A 16021-nucleotide genomic window follows, 5' to 3' on the forward strand; every position below is an offset into this window, starting at 1 on the left:
CGGTGGTGGTACGCAGGGAGGCCTTCCCTCTCCCCAGCTGCCCCGCACCATGTCCTGGGACAGCAGGCAGGTGGGCGGCTGGCCAGGCTCTGGGAGCTGTGCTGGCCGGTCCCCAAGGACCGTTGCTGCAGCGCAGGCGTGCAGCCTCCAGCCCTGGAGCTGCACCCTGCACCTGATGGGCATGGAGCTGGCTGCTGGCACCATCCAGGAGGCGGAGGCGTCACTGAGCCTCCTGCCCCAGCGTCCGTCCCCCCTGCCAGGGGTCACGGCAAGCAGCTGCTTGTGTGGCAGGACCCCCACGTGCAAGTCAAGGGCGTGCACAGAGCCAGGATCAGGTGCAGCGAGGCAAACCCCACAGGGAGGTGTCAGAGCAGGACCTCCCACCCCCTGCTGTCTCCTGCTGCCAGCAGCCCTTGCTACGGAGGGGTGATTACCACCGCCTGTGCCAGCTTTTTGGCCCCGTGGTGCATCCTGCCTATTCCTCTCCGTAGGCAAGAGCTGTCCCCAGATCCCAGCCTCGGTACCAGGCAGGGAGTCCCTAACTCCCGCAGAAGAGCTTGTGTGTTTTCCCTGCTCATTCCACCCACGTGTTGTTTGCTGTGGCTCTCTAACCCCAGCTCTGCTCCCTTAACTCTTAACCTACATAGCAGAGTGGTTGGGTGACTGCACCCCTACCAGCCCAGTGCCACCCCTCCTCCCTGTCCTCCTGCCCCAGCCCACCCCCACTGCCCCACCAGTGCTGCCCTCCTAGGCAGATGGTGCCATCTGACCATGCTGTCCTCTCTCCCACCCCAGATGCAGGTGGCCCAGCAGGCGCAGCTCCGCCAGGAGACGCAGCTCCTCCAGCAGACCTTCCTGACAGAGAAGGACGCCTTGCTGCAGAAGGAGAAGTTCATCGAGGAGGAGAAAACAAAGCTGGAGAAGCTCTTTAAAGATGAGGTGAACAAAGCCCAGAACCTGAAGGCGGAGCAGGAGCGGCAGCAGAAGGAGATGGAGCAGGAGAAGCAGCAGTTGAAAGCCATGCTGGACGAAGCCAAGAAGCATCAGAAAGAAGCAGAGGAAAATGTCCGGCACAAGCAGGAGGAGCTGCAGCAGCTGGAGAGACAGCGGCAGCAGCAAGAGAAACTCCTGGAAGAGGAGAACAAGAAGCTCAGGGAGAGACTTGAGCAAATGCAGGAAGAGTACAAGGCCGCCCTGGCCCAGACACGAGAGATCATGATCCAGACAGACGACCTGCCTGAGGAGGCCATGGTTACAACAACGCAGCTGCTGGATGTCAAAGCTGTGCCTAATGGCAGAGATGTGGTGGATGGCTTAGCACAGAACGGGGAGCCAGAGTTCGCATTTGACGGTATCCGTCAGAAGGTATCTGCAGAGAAGCTGGCTGATGCCGGCATTTTGAGCAAGGAGAGCTTAGACAAGTTGGCGAAGGGTGTTGTGAGTGTTGGCGAGCTCTCGCAGAGGGAAGACATCAGGAAGTACCTGCAGGGCAAGAGCAGCATCGCCGGTTTGTTAATCAAACCCACCAATCAAAAGATGAGCATCTATGAAGCCATGAAGAAGAAGCTGCTCAGCCCAGGCACTGCGCTGGTGCTCCTGGAAGCGCAGGCTGCCTCCGGCTTCATAATTGACCCTGTGCGAAACGCGAGGCTCTCAGTGAATGAGGCAGTGAGAGAGGGAGTGATTGGACCAGAACTGCACAATAAAATGCTGTCTGCTGAACGGGCAGTAACCGGCTACAAGGATCCTTACACAGGTGACAAGATCTCCCTCTTCCAGGCCATGACAAAGGAGCTCATCGTCAGGGAGCACGGCATCCGCCTGCTCGAGGCCCAGATCGCCACCGGCGGCATCATCGACCCTGTCAACAGCCACCGCCTGCCTGTAGAAGCTGCCTACAAGCGGGGCTACTTTGATGAGGAGATGAACCAGGTCCTTTCCGACCCCACTGATGACACCAAGGGCTTCTTCGACCCTAACACGCAGGAGAACCTCACCTACCTGCAGCTCATGGAGCGGTGCGTGACTGACCCAGACACGGGGCTGTGCCTCCTGCCACTCACTGACCAGGCAGCCAAAGCAAGAGAACTGGTCTACACCGACAAAGAAGCTAAGGATGTCTTTAAGAAGGCCACAGTGACAGCACCATTTGGCAAGTTCCAAGGGAAGACGGTGACCATCTGGGAAATCATCAACTCTGAATACTTCACTGAGGACCAAAGGCGGGACCTGATCCAGCAGTACAGGACTGGCAAGATCACAGTGGAGAAGATCATTAAGATCATCATCACGGTTGTGGAGGAAAGTGAGAAAAAGAGCCAGATGTGCTTCGAGGGCCTCCGAGCCCCTGTGCCTGCCGCTGAGCTGCTGGAAAGCAAAATCATCAACAAGGACCTCTACAATCAGCTGCACCAGGGCAAGAAGTCTGTGAAGGATGTGGCAGAGATGGACTCTGTGCGGCGGTACCTGAAGGGCACGGATGCCATTGCCGGCGTCCTAGTGGAGTCAACTGGCCAGAAGCTCACCTTCTATGATGCCCTGAAGAGAAACCTGCTGAAGCCAGAGATTGCCCTGTCCCTGCTGGAAGCACAGGCTGCCACCGGCTACATCATTGACCCTGTGAAGAACAAGTTGTTCTCCGTTGATGAGGCAGTGAAGGCTGAGGTGGTGGGGCCGGAGTTTCACGAGAAGCTGCTGTCCGCAGAGAAGGCGGTGACTGGCTACAAGGATCCCTATACGGGCCAGACGGTTTCCCTCTTCCAAGCACTCAAGAAGGGCCTCATCCCCAGTGATACCGGGGTCCGTCTGCTGGATGTCCAGCTCGCCACTGGAGGCATCATCGATCCTGTGAACAGCCACCGGCTCCCGCTCGAGGTTGCTTACAAGCGGGGGTACTTGGACCCAGAGATAAATGAGGCTCTGTCCGAGCTCCGAGATGACGCCAAGGCTTTCTATTGTCCCAATACCCAAGAACACCTCACCTACGCCCAGTTGCAGAAGAACTGCCACCGTGACAAGCAGACTGGCTTCTGCCTGCTGCCCCTGTCAGACAAAGCCATTCAGTCGCAGCAGGAGGAGGTCTACACAGACAGCCAGGCAAAGGAGTGCTTTGACAAGGCAACCGTCGAGGTGCCAGTGGGCAGCATGAAGGGCCAGACAATGACCATCTGGGAGCTGATCCACTCCGAGTACTTCACAGAGGAGCACAGGCGGGAGCTCCTCCGACAGTACAAGACTGGCAAAGTGACCATCGAGAAGATCATCAAGATTGTGATCACCATCATCGAGGAGGCAGAGACCAAAAAACAGGAGAAGCTGACGTTCAGTGGTCTCCGGGCACCTGTACCTGCCAGTGAGCTGGTGGAGTCCCGCATCATCAGCAAAGCCCAGTATGAGCAGCTGAAGGAAGGCAAGAAATCGGTGAAGGACCTCTCTGAAACAGATGTGGTGAGGAGATTCCTGCATGGCAGCGACTGCATTGCTGGCGTCTACGTGGAGGCGACCAAGGAGAAGCTGAACATCTATGAGGCCATGAAGAGGAACCTGCTGAGGCCCAGCACCGCCGTGGTCCTCCTGGAGGCCCAGGCAGCGACCGGGTTCTTGATCGACGCTGTGAAGAACCGGAAACTGTATGTCAATGAGGCTGTGAAGGCTGGTGTCATTGGGCCTGAACTGCACGAGAAGCTGCTGTCTGCTGAGAAGGCTGTCACTGGGTACAAGGACCCCTACTCAGGCAACACCATCTCACTCTTCCAGGCCATGAAAAAAGGACTCATCGTCAAGGAGCACGGCATCCGCCTGCTTGAGGCCCAGATCGCCACCGGTGGCATCATCGACCCCATCAACAGCCACCGCCTCCCCGTGGAGGTGGCCTACAAGCGGGGCTACTTTGATGAGGAAATGAACCAAACCCTCTCTGACCCCACTGACGACACCAAGGGCTTCTTTGACCCCAACACCCATGAGAACCTCACCTACAGGCAGCTGAAGGAGAAGTGCATTGAGGATCCTGAGACGGGCCTGTATCTGCTGCCTCTGCGGGAGCCCGAGAAGCCTACAGTGGTGGAGAAGACCCAGGTGTACACAGAGGCAGAGACACGGAAGGTGTTTGAGGAGACGCAGGTGGACATCCCTGTGGGCAGCAGGGCAGGCTCCTCCATGTCGCTGTGGGAGATCATGCACTCGGACCTGCTGCCTGAGGAGCAGCGGAAGCAGCTCATGGAGGAGTTCCAGTCGGGCCGTGTGTCCAAGGAGCGCATGATCATCATCATCATTGAGATCATCGAGAAGACTGAGATCATCCGGCAGCAGAATCTCACATCCTATGACTATGTACGGCGCCGCATCACAGCTGAGGACCTGTATGAGGCCAAGATCATCTCTCTAGACATCTACAACTTGCTGAAGCAGGGCTCCAAAACCTTCCGGGAGCTCCTGGATGTGGAGACTGTCTGGAAGTACCTCTATGGGTCGGGCTGTGTGGCTGGCATCTACATCCCCTCTTCCAAGCAGAAGCTCAGTATCTACCAGGCGCTGAAGAAGGGGCTGATCAACTCTGAAGTGGCCCGCTCCCTCCTGGAGGCCCAGGCTGCCACTGGTTTCATGATTGACCCCACAAAGAATGAGATGCTGACTGTCGACGAAGCGGTCAGGAAAGGCCTGGTGGGGCCTGAAATCCATGACCGGCTCCTGTCCGCAGAGAGGGCTGTGACTGGTTATAGAGACCCGTACAGCGAACAGAAGATTTCCATCTTCCAGGCCATGAAGAAAGACCTCATTCCCAGCGAAGAGGCCCTCAAGCTCCTGGATGCCCAGATAGCCACCGGTGGCATCATCGACCCGCACCTGGGCTTCCATCTGCCCCTGGAGGTGGCCTACCAGCGGGGCTTCATCAACAAGGACACGTATGACATGCTGTCAGAGCCCAGTGAGGTGCGAAGCTACGTGGACCCGTCCACGGAGGAGAAGCTCAGCTACACACAGCTCCTGAAGCGGTGCCGGAAGGACGAGAACAGCGGGCTCCTCCTGCTCCCACTTTGCGACACGAGGAAGCTCACCTTCCGGGGGCTACGGAAGCAGATCACTGTGGAGGAGCTGGTCCGTTCGCAGGTGATGGACGAAGCCACTGCCCAGCGCCTCCAGGAGGGCCTCACCTCCATCGAGGAGGTCTCTAAGAACCTGAAGAAGTTCCTGGAGGGCACCAGCTGCATTGCTGGTGTCTTTGTGGACTCCACAAAGGAGCGGCTGTCCGTGTACCAAGCCATGAAGAAGGGTATCATCAGGCCAGGCACTGCATTTGAGCTCCTGGAGGCGCAGGCAGCCACAGGGTACGTGATTGACCCCATCAAGGGCCTCAAGCTGACAGTGGAGGAAGCTGTGCGGATGGGCATCGTGGGCCCTGAGTTCAAGGACAAGCTGCTCTCTGCTGAGAGGGCTGTCACCGGCTACCGGGATCCCTATTCCGGAAAGCTCATCTCCCTCTTCCAGGCCATGAAGAAGGGTCTGATCCTGAAGGACCATGGGATCCGCTTGCTCGAGGCCCAGATTGCAACAGGAGGCATAATCGATCCCGAGGAGAGCCACCGCCTCCCTGTGGAGATTGCCTACAAGAGGGGCCTTTTTGACGAGGAGATGAATGAGATCCTGCTGGATCCCAGCGATGACACCAAGGGCTTCTTTGACCCCAACACAGAGGAGAACCTCACCTACCTGCAGCTCATGGAGCGGTGCATCACTGACCCGGAAACTGGCCTCTGCCTCCTGCCCCTGAAGGAGAAGAAGCGGGAGAGGAAGACCTCCTCCAAGTCCTCCGTCCGCAAGCGCAGGGTGGTGATCGTCGACCCGGAGACAGGCAAGGAGATGTCTGTGTACGAAGCCTATCGCAAGGGCCTCATTGACCACCAGACCTACCTGGAACTGTCGGAGCAGGAGTGTGAGTGGGAGGAGATCACCACCTCCTCCTCTGATGGTGTGGTGAAGTCAATGATCATTGACAGGCGCTCTGGGCGCCAGTACGATATTGACGATGCCATCAGCAAGGGCCTGATCGATCAGTCAGCCCTGGACCAGTACCGCTCAGGCACCCTCTCCATCACAGAGTTTGCAGACATGCTGTCTGGCAATATGAGCGGCTTCCGGTCACGGTCGTCCTCTGTGGGTTCATCCTCCTCCTACACCGTCAGCCCAGCCCCCACGCGAACGCAGATATCTATGTGGAGCGACCCAACTGAGGAGACCGGGCCAGTGGCAGGCATCCTGGACACGGACACTCTGGAGAAGGTGTCCATCACAGAGGCAATGCGCCGCAACCTCGTGGACAACATCACGGGGCAGAGGCTCCTGGAAGCCCAGGCTTGCACCGGCGGCATCATTGACCCCAATACCGGGGATAAGTGCTCTGTTGCCGACGCGGTGAACAAGGGCCTAGTCGACAAAATCATGGTGGACCGCATCAACCTGGCACAGAAGGCCTTCTATGGCTTTGAGGATCCGCGGACCAAGACGAAGATGTCAGCAGCCCAGGCCCTGAAGAAGGGCTGGCTGTATTACGAGGCCGGGCAGCGCTTCCTGGAGGTGCAGTACCTGACGGGGGGCCTGATCGAGCCCGACGTCGAGGGCCGTGTCTCCTTGGATGAGGCGCTGCAGAAGGGCACCATTGACACGCGCACAGCCCAGAAGCTGCGGGATGTGAACACCTACTCCAAGTATCTCACCTGCCCCAAAACCAAGCTCAAGATCTCCTACAAGGACGCGATGGACCGAAGCATGATCGAGGACGGGACTGGCCTGCGGCTGCTGGAGGCCTCCTCCCAGTCCAGCAAGGGCTACTACAGCCCCTACAACGTCAGCAGCGCCGGCTCCACCTCCGGCTCGCGGTCGGGCTCCCGGACAGGGTCCCGGTCGAGCTCCAGGCGAGGTAGCTTCGACGCCACTGGCTCCGGCTTCTCCATGACCTTCTCTTCCTCCTCCTACTCTTCCTCGAGCTTTGGGCGCAGATACACCGCGGGTCCCCAGAGCACTGTGGAGGCGGCCGCCCTGGCCCTTGCCTTGTCCCTCCCAAGAAGGAGCTGTGGGTGGGAGGCGAGCGGGGAGCGCTCCGGGCTGTGTGGGTCCCCGCTCCGTGTGGCCTGAAACCTGCCAGCCCCTGCCCGAGGAACTCGCCGCCTCGCCTGCTCCGCATGTGGCAACGCTGCTGGCTAATCACTAGTATTTTTTTTAATTTTTAAACTCCATTCTTCTTCCAAAGCAGTGCCTAAAGTTTAACCAAAAAGACTAGACTAATATATTAATATATACGATTGTTCTGACAGTATTTGTATATTAAGAGATGAGAGAGAAAACACACTACCCTCCCAGATCTGCCGCCCCGGGAGCCTGCTGCCGTTCCTGCCCTCTGCAGAGCCGATCCCACCCAGCCGCTCGGAGACGGCGAGGCAGAGCCGGAAAACAGGAAAACAGTTCCGTCTTTTTGGTCTAACCACTTAGTGACTCTTTTGTAATTAACCCTGCCGGCTTCATCCCCTGCATCCCGAAGGAGGAGACGACCCTGTCCCCGCGGCGTGCCGCAGCTGGCATGCCGGCAGAACGGAGGAGGACATCGCAGGCTCCCCGCCACTCGGCGCCAGACAGCCACTTCACACCGGCCCTGGAGCTGTTGCCTGGACCCCTTCCACCCGCTCTCGGCGTGGCGAGGAGGGGGCTCTGTGCCCCAGCTCCTGAGCTGCCCCAGCTCCCTGGCTTGGCCTCCCAGCACATCCCCACCACCACGCCGTGGAGCCGATGCCCCGACCGTAAGTGCGCGCTGGCGCTGCCCGCTGCTTCCGCGCCGTGCGGAGGGACCTGCCTCTGCTCCACCGCTTCGCCCGCCAAGGGGCTTCGCTGCGTGTCCACTGCCGCCTCCACCAGCCCGCCTGCCCACTCGCCGGGACGCACCTGCCGCGCTTGGCTCTCCATGCCTGCGTGGCTCGTGTCGCTGCTAGCCGGCAGCAGCGCCTGCTGCTGCCTGTCTCTCTGTCTGTCTGTCTCTCCGTGTATCTGGGAAGTGCTCTGCACAAGGTTGATTTCTTAACACTGATGTGGCTTAATGAATTGACAGGCGTCCGCCAGAGCCCGTGCCTGAGCTCGGCAGAGCCTGCGCTGCCAAAGCCAGCCTGGCTCCGCGCGCGGTTCCTGCGCCCAGACCCCAGCTGCTGCCCGGCCGCGCACACACCCCCTCGCCACGGGGGTTCTCCAGACCCTCTTGAGGGGCGTGGAGGCCACAGGACCCTCCGAGCACAGGGTGGGTCGTGGGACGCTGCAGCAGCCCGGCGTGCTCTCTTGTTAGAAAAAAGGCGGATCTCTGTAAAACTGGACTCCTCTTTTCTTCCTTGTGGTAATTCCTTTCTTCCTGGTTTTCCTCTCCTTCCCTTCACCCGCAATAACGCGCTCTCTCTCTGGCAGACATCTTTTTCCAGTCCCACCAAAGAAGTCCCCTTGCCGCTGGGCGAGTTCCTTAGCTGGGTCTCCGACATCAGCAAGTCGTGGATGGGCTCGAGGGGAGCTTGGGACGCGGCAGCTCTTCGGCCGTGCTCACCGGCACAGGTAACGCCAACCTTTCCAGTCTCTCTCTTTGGAGCTGGGGTTTCCCGCCATCCTGCGGCTCGCTGGGCTGGTGCTGGGGCTTTAGCTGGGTGCTGCGTTCTCCAGGCAGTGACACCGAGATGTCCAGGGGGTATCGTTTTCCTCCAAGTATGGTTTGGGTTACAGATGCCCGTGGTGAAGGCTTTCCAGCTGTGGTTGTGCCGGACCGGTGCTGCGCTCCGCTGCTCCAGCTGCGGGAGGGCTGGCCCTGGTCGGGAGGTGTTGCTTGCTGAGGCAGCGCAGGGGCAAGCAGGCTGGCGCGGGGCAGGCGCGCGGCACTGCCGGCTGGGCTCGATGGCTTCATCTCATGGACCAGTCTCCCTGTCTCATCCCATCTTTTCTGTTCACTTTGTTTTAGTGTTGCTGGATGTCCATCCCAACTCCCCTCACCGCTGCCACGGAGCCCGTACCCCCGCCCTGGGGCAAGTGGGACCGCACTTGAGGACACTGGGACATGCTCCCTCTCCTTTTGCACTTGCCAGAGTCCCTGGGCAGAGACCGGGGGCCGCGCTGCCCGGGTGCGGGGGCTGCCCCGCAGCACCGGAGCCCCCCGGCCGGCAGCGGGGTGCCCCGGCCCATCTGCTGCCCCTGGCCCCTGGCAGCACGCAGCCCCCGTCCCTCCACCACACTCCACCGGGCCCCCAGGCAGGGGCTGAAGCAATAAGTGACGCAGTGGTGGGGCTGTGCCAGCTTGGGCCGTCGGGGCCGTAGCCCCCTGCATTCGGCCTGGCTGACCCCGGCCCCCCGAGAGGCACCCACGCGGTCGCCTGTCCCTCTCCCCTCGCCCCATGCCAGCGTGCCCGAGGTGCACCCCCTCCTCCCCAGGGACGGCCTCCCGGCACGGTGCTACGGCTCACCTGCGGATCTCCACAGCACCTCTCCTCCTTCCCGCCTGCTCTCATTTGCCACGTGTAAATCGAGTCATGTTATTCCTCAGCATTCGTTACTATTATTCTCATTATCCAGTTTTGCTTTTGCATGACATGCTACTGTGGGCAACTCTGTACCATAGCCCAGCCTGAGCCAGGGCTCCCGCTCCCTCGGGGCCCTGCGCTCCCCTGATTTCCCAATCATTTCTCATCAGGGCAGCCGGGGCTGATTGATAATCCAAAAGCATCTCTTTTTGGGGGCAAAAACACTAAAACCTGACTTGTATATACCGTGAAGTGTTTGTAAAACATGCAGTATGGACCCATGGCTCTCCCTAGCGAGGTCAGTAAAAGAGATCCTATGAAACCAGCCGGCAGCTCCGCGTGGTCTGTTCGCCCTCGCTGCTCCCCATGGCTAGCCGTGCCTCAGCCTCGTCACTGCGGGTGCAGGCTGGGGGCTCCTGGTTGCCTTCGTGCCGTGGGCTGCGCCGTCCTGGGTGTGTGCTGCCATGGGTCATGATGGAGCATGCCAGGGCACCGGAGGTCTGATCAGCTCCTGGCATGAGGAGCTGCACCAGCGTGCCAGGCTTGTGCACAGCCGTGCCCGGGCATCTCCACAGCGCCGTGCCACCGGGCACGGAGCATGGCCGCAGGGTGGTCCCCAGAGCTGCCCGGCTGTCCCGGCCTGGCGGTGCTCCTGGGAGGTGAGGTGGGTGCAGCGGGGCCGGGGTCTCTCCTGCCCCAGGAGGCTGCAGCCCTGTGCCAGCAGGTCCCTGGTTTTGGGGACAGGGAGCAGCAGTGAGCGGGCACTGCTGGTGGCGTGGAGGCTTCTGAGGCTGCGTCCTTTGCATGGGGTCGGATACGTCCCTCCGGCAGTGCGGCTGTGGGCAGGGCAGTGCCCGCTGTCCCCCACGGCGCTCGTACGCTGTGCTGACGTGTGCCGCTATTGCTGCCGGGCCAGGGCTGTGCCTGCCAGCGCCTTGGCTTCTGCCCGGAGCCTGGCAGTGCAGGTGCCATTATGGCTGGGATGGCAACGGTCAGGGAGCCCTGGTCAGCTGCGAGGACAAGGGGCTGGTGGGATAAGGGCAAGCTGGCCGGGCAGGCAGGACAGCGGGGGTTCATTAGGGGCAGCCCGGGCAAACGGGGGAGACGTCAGCATGGACGCCCGCTCAGGAGATACGCTGGTGCTGGCTTGGACGGCTCAAGGAATCTTTCCAGCCCTGTGAGCCATGTGCCGCTGCTCTCTCCAGGCTGGGTCTCCCGAGCCGGGAAGTTCGTCCTGCAGCAATGCCTCCCACTAGGCACTGCACCGGGAGCACCGGAGCTGTGCGGGACCTCGCAGGGGCCATGCAACATCTGGGGGCTGGTGGGGTCTGCGTGGGAGGAGCGGGACTGTGCCGGGAGCAGCTGAGCGTGTCGGCCCCTGTAGCAGCACGGAGAGCCCGGGCTGGCCCAGACAGATGGCAGCAGCTTGGGAGCACGTTAATTGCATTGTGCGTCTGCAATTAGCAGCAGCGTCCCTTCCTGCCGGCCTGCAGCAGGCTGCACTGGGATGCGGCCGTTGGACACAGCAGGGGCGGGGGGACCGTGGAGGGGAGCATCCCCTGCGCTGGAAGTGGTCCAAGCTGCTGTGCTCATCGCGGGGGACTCGGGATGGGTCCCAGGGAGGGCGGCAAGGCCTGCTTCCTGGGGATGGCACGGGCAGCCCGCGGCCATGCTCCACCTCGCTGCCCCCTCAGATATTCCCTGCTCCCCCCCCACCTTCCTGCTCCTCCCTCAAGGCGAGACACCTCTCACAAACCCCATGAGACCACCAAGACCCCTCTGCATCCAATGCTGACCTCTGTGGCCCAGTCCCACTCCATGGGCTAGAAGCCCCTCACCTCCCCGTGACATCTGTGGGGTCCAGCTCCCTTTCCCTGGGTGAGAAACCTCCCGGCTCCTGAGTGAATCCCCTGGGACCAGCCTTTGGGACCAGTACCCATTTGCCAGAGAGGACCCCCCCTTCCCCACATGCCCCTCAGCCCTGTGCCCATGTTGGCCCTGGCACTGGGACCCTCCCTGGTGTGCTGGCATGCCGTGGTGAGTCGGGCTGGCACTGGGCAGGAGCTGGTCCACCTGCTGGAGTGATGGGTGAGCTGGGGTGGTGGGATCCCACTACGGCAGCTGGAAAAGCGGCACAGGGGGTGAGGTGGCAAGGGACACCCCATGCATCCAGGCAAGGTGGTGAGGGGATACCCTGGGCATCCAGGCTGGCTGCTGCTGGGCGCCTACCAGGCATGCAGGGCCGCCTGCAGCCCGGTGCCATGGGGCAAGCTGTGCAGAGCATGGGAAAGGTCTGTCCTCCCACCTGGCACGGCATCCTTTGTCCGTGGACCTTCTCCAGCCATCTCGTGCCACTTCATGTCACCCTCCTGCTCCCCCAGGACCCCCCCATCCCTCCCAAAGGCCCTTCCCACAGGCAGCATCTGCCTCTCATGTGCTCGCCCCAGAGCCGCCTGGCTTCCCGTGGGCGCTGGTGGTGCTGGTGCGGAGCCGACAAGCAGCACGTGGCCGAGCTCGGCATCAGCCGGGATTGGCACAGGCAGCACGATGGCAAGCGGCACCGCTGGAACAGCGGGGACCAGCCCCAGGGCTGGCAGTGGCTCAGCCTCTCGCTGGTCCCCAAAGCAGTCGCAGCCGAATCACGCGGCATGGCGCTACCAAGGGGGTCTGTAGGACAGGATTTGGCCAAGTCTTACAAGCTGGCAATGGCCCAGCAACTCCAGCCCTGCCGTGCTGGGGTGGTAGGCGAGCAGCCGGTCTAGAGCACAGCCACGGCAGAGGCTGGTGGCACTGCCCCGTCCTGTCGCTCCCTCCTGATCGATGCGGTGGAGAGGGCCGGTGTCTGCCACCCTGCCATCCTTGGCACAGCTGGCTGAGCCCGAGTGCCATGCGAGGAGCAACAGGGCCAGCAGCTCATCCATGAGCAGCCTCAGCTGCCGCGGAGCTGCACTGCGCGCCGGGAGCGGCTGAGGGAGCGTGTAATTGGGCCAGGCTAATTATGATGGATAACTCTATTATATTCCCGTTTTTAATGCACTGCAGCTTAGCTCGCCCCGCTGACGCGCGGGCCAGAGTTCACCCCTTTCAGGCTCTCCGAGCTAAACTGTCACACAGCGTTAAAACTGCGGGGTGGTGGCATGTGAAACGCTGAATGCCGCGCCGGTCGTGGCTGTCAGTCAGCCCTGGAAGGGCTCCCTCGCTGCCCTCACAGCCACCCGGTGCGCACGGGCATTTGCAAACAGCCCGTCACCAGCTCACACCACGCTGGCGGGACCGTCAAGATGCTTGCTGGGCGAGTGTGCCATGCGGTTGTCCCCAGTGTGCCATGGCCAAGCCAGGCTGTGCCTGGGCACCCTGTACCTCCCAGCCCCACGGTGGGTCAGTTTCTCACGTGGGTGCTCGCCTGTCACTGCATGAACAGCAGTGCCGTTGGCTGTACCACCCCGTCCTGCCGCAGTAGCTGCTTCTGGCCGTGGTCTGGCACGTGGGACCCATGGCTGCTGTCCCAAGCGGGGCTGCGGCAGCCGGCTGGGCCCTGCTGGCACACACCAGCTGCCAGCTCCATGTACCCGCTGCCCCGGGCACTGCTGGCTCCAGCCCGCAGTGTGCCGCTCTGGGAACTCTCTGTACAGCCTCCCCAGCAGCCACAAAGCCGGATCGGCCTCTCCCACGCCCCCCCACCTCGCCGGGGCACTGAACCTTTCTTTAGGCAGATAAGCTGCCCAGCTCTGCTTCCTCCACTCGTGCTGGGACCCCAGGACCCCCCTCCCTGTGCCGTGCTGCTGCCCTGGGACACGGAGCCCAGTGGCTGTGGGCAGGTCCCCACCTCGCCTCAGCGAAATCCCAATGCGTGCTGGCCAAGGGCAGCACTGCCTCGCGGTAACACACCCGCGTCTCTGTGCCATCAACCGGCACGGTCTGCGCGGGGGGCTGGCGTCGGCTGGGCTGGTGAATCAACCCCTGTCCTTGCTGCAGGTCCCGGGGGTGCGAGCGGGGCAATGGTGCTGCTTGCCTGGGAGCCTGACCGAGGGCTGCAGCCAGCATGTTGCCTGTCCCGCCGGGCACCGGGCAGCTTTGCAAGCTGGGGCACTGCTGGGTGCAGGGCCAGCGTGTCCGCGATGGGGATGGCGGTAGCGCTGAGCAGCCTCAGGATGCTCCGAGCCGTGCAGCCGCTGGTGGGGCTGCGTGGGCAGCGTGGTGCGGGGAATTGTGCCTCCCTCCTGAGGCACCGCGTCTCTGCTGTCAGGCAGCTCCAAATCCGTTTGTTCCGGCTGTCATGTCCCAGGGCATAGCCGGCGCAGCCCGCTGCGCCTGGTGGCTGTCCCGGGCCAGCAGCCGAGCTGGGGCTGGGGACTGTTCCGGATCCACCCGCAACATGCCGGGTAGGCTGCGGCTGCCGGGACCCTCACGGCTGTTCCCACTGCAGGCACCTGCAGCACCCAGTGTGCAGGCATCCCTGCACTGGTTTGGGGTTTTCTCGTTGTCTTGTGTCTCTTGGCGTGTCCCCAGGACTCGGGCGGCCAGTACTGCCTGTGCAGGCATGCCACCGCACTGTGTCCGGGACAGGCTGGCAGCAATAGCCCGCGCTCCATCCCTGCCAGCCTGGACTGGGTTTTGGGCACTGTTGCTGGAAGAGCATTTCCCACCACAGACACTGTGGTCAGGCCATCCCATGCCATCATCCGCCGCCCGCCTGTGGCGGCATCCTCCAGCTCCCCAGTGGCACAGCTTCACCATGCTCAGGCTCTGGCAGCAGGGCTGCCACCATGCGCCATGAGCATTGCAGTCCTGGCCCGTGATGAGGGCTCACCCGTGGGGCACATGGGGCCAGCAGTGCAGGGCAGGAGGGCTGCAGGACCGTGGGTGATGCTCCATGGGTGATTGCACTGGTCTGCACCGGAGCTGCCGTGACCCCATGTGCCTTGGTGCCCCTGGCCGCACCGTCCCGCTGCCTCCCCAGATGCTCACCTGGCCCCAGGGGAGGAGGGAGCTGCCACGCAGCCTGTGACTTGGCCAGCCAGCAATGGGCACCGGCACCAGCTCCAGGGGCAAGTGGCCACCGCTGTGGGGTGCATGGGGCCGCAGGGTCCCACCACGGCAGAGGGCATCACGCACACAGGGTCTGCAGTGAGCGCATGTGCCCGGGGGCATCTCTGATGGCCCAGAGCTGATGAAAGACTGCCACTCTCCCCTTCCAACATGGTGGAATATAGTCCTTTTTCTGTATTTACTCAGGTTTTGGGGTGTGAACAAACACCTGTCTCTTCTTGACTCTTCTCAGTGAGCATCCCCCAGTGCTGGGTACACTTAATCCCTGGGGAGCTCATCCCTTCCTGCAGCCCCTTTCTCAGGCGCTTTTTTTCAGCTCTGGACTCTGCAGCCGAGGACCAACTTTGCCTTTTGTCCCATGCCCCCGCTTGCCCCGTGCCCCATGCCCCCCCACTGTTGTGCTGCGCTCACGCCTGCTCCCCTGCTCACCCAGCAGTGGGTCTCGCTCCCACCCCAGGAACCTGGCTTGTGCCTACGGGAGGCAAAGCCTTGCCAGGACGAGGCCATGCACCCTCTTGCAATTTGCTGCTTTTTCTGGCAAGGTTTCTGACCAGAGCCCTGCCTGCTGCTACTTCCTCAGCAGCTGCATTGGTCACCGCTTCCTCCCAGTGACTCCCAGTCCCGTCCAGCCCCAAGCACTGGGCACGCTGCTGTTCCTGCTCAGCCATGTTACCAGCACCTTGTCCGGGGCCACCGCCAGGGCTGGCCAGGGCAGCATCGCTGTGTCACTTCTGCATCAAATCGGTTTTTTCTCCCATTTACCGAGCCCGTGGTCCTCAGCCATTTCCCCTCCCAGGCAGAGCCTGTGCACAACATCTCAGACATGTGGTCGACCTGTCCTTGCTCAGTTCTTGTGCTCATCACCATCCTCATGGCACCACCATAACCCATGTTCATGCTTTACCTCCTGCTCCCGCAGCCTTTCTGGCAGCACCTGCACTCTTGTTCCCACACCTCTGCAGCCACCCTTGCTGCACCCTGGCTAAAATGAACCAGGGGTCTGCTCGCTCCTGAGCACCGGGCTCCCTTGCTCCTCTGATGGAAGCCTCAGAGCTGGCTGTGTCTCCCCTTCCTCCCCTCCCCGTGCACGTTTCTGCAGCCCTTTGTGCTGGATGCGGCCCCTTGCCACTGGCTGGAGCCCGGCCCAGACCCTGCTGCTCGCTGCAGCACGTCCATCACCCGCTCTGGCCTCCTCCAGCCTCTCCAGGGCTCCGGCCGCTGGCACCATGCGCTTTCCCATTTCCCTCTGTGGGATTCCCAGTGGCATCTGCAGCATCACAGGCTGCTCCCCCTCGTTATGCTCAGCCAAGTGATCTGGCAAAGTGTTACCAGGGTTAATGACAGGTTCATTGCAGGGCTCCCAGGACTGTGTGGGAGTGTGTGCATCTCCCTCAGCCTTTGGGTACAGGCACGGTGCGATCCCTCCTGCAAACCCAGCT

At 61.7% G+C, this 16021-nt stretch overlaps 1 protein-coding gene across 25 annotated transcripts in view; it reads left to right on the forward strand.

The window, feature by feature from the left end:
- The window catches only part of PLEC (plectin), a 61600-nt gene extending 54469 nt beyond the window's left edge, over window positions 1–7131 (forward strand). For all 25 annotated transcript variants that reach the window (XM_049826538.1, XM_049826546.1, XM_049826555.1 and 22 more), the window contains one exon: window positions 796–7131. In XM_049826538.1, the coding sequence (XP_049682495.1) occupies window positions 796–7131 (6336 nt within the window). The remainder of the gene's footprint in view (window positions 1–795) is intronic.
- The last annotated feature ends 8890 nt before the right edge of the window (window positions 7132–16021 follow it).

The sequence above is a fragment of the Accipiter gentilis genome, chromosome 2 (genome assembly GCF_929443795.1).
Source record: "Accipiter gentilis chromosome 2, bAccGen1.1, whole genome shotgun sequence".
Taxonomy (NCBI): domain Eukaryota; kingdom Metazoa; phylum Chordata; class Aves; order Accipitriformes; family Accipitridae; genus Astur; species Astur gentilis.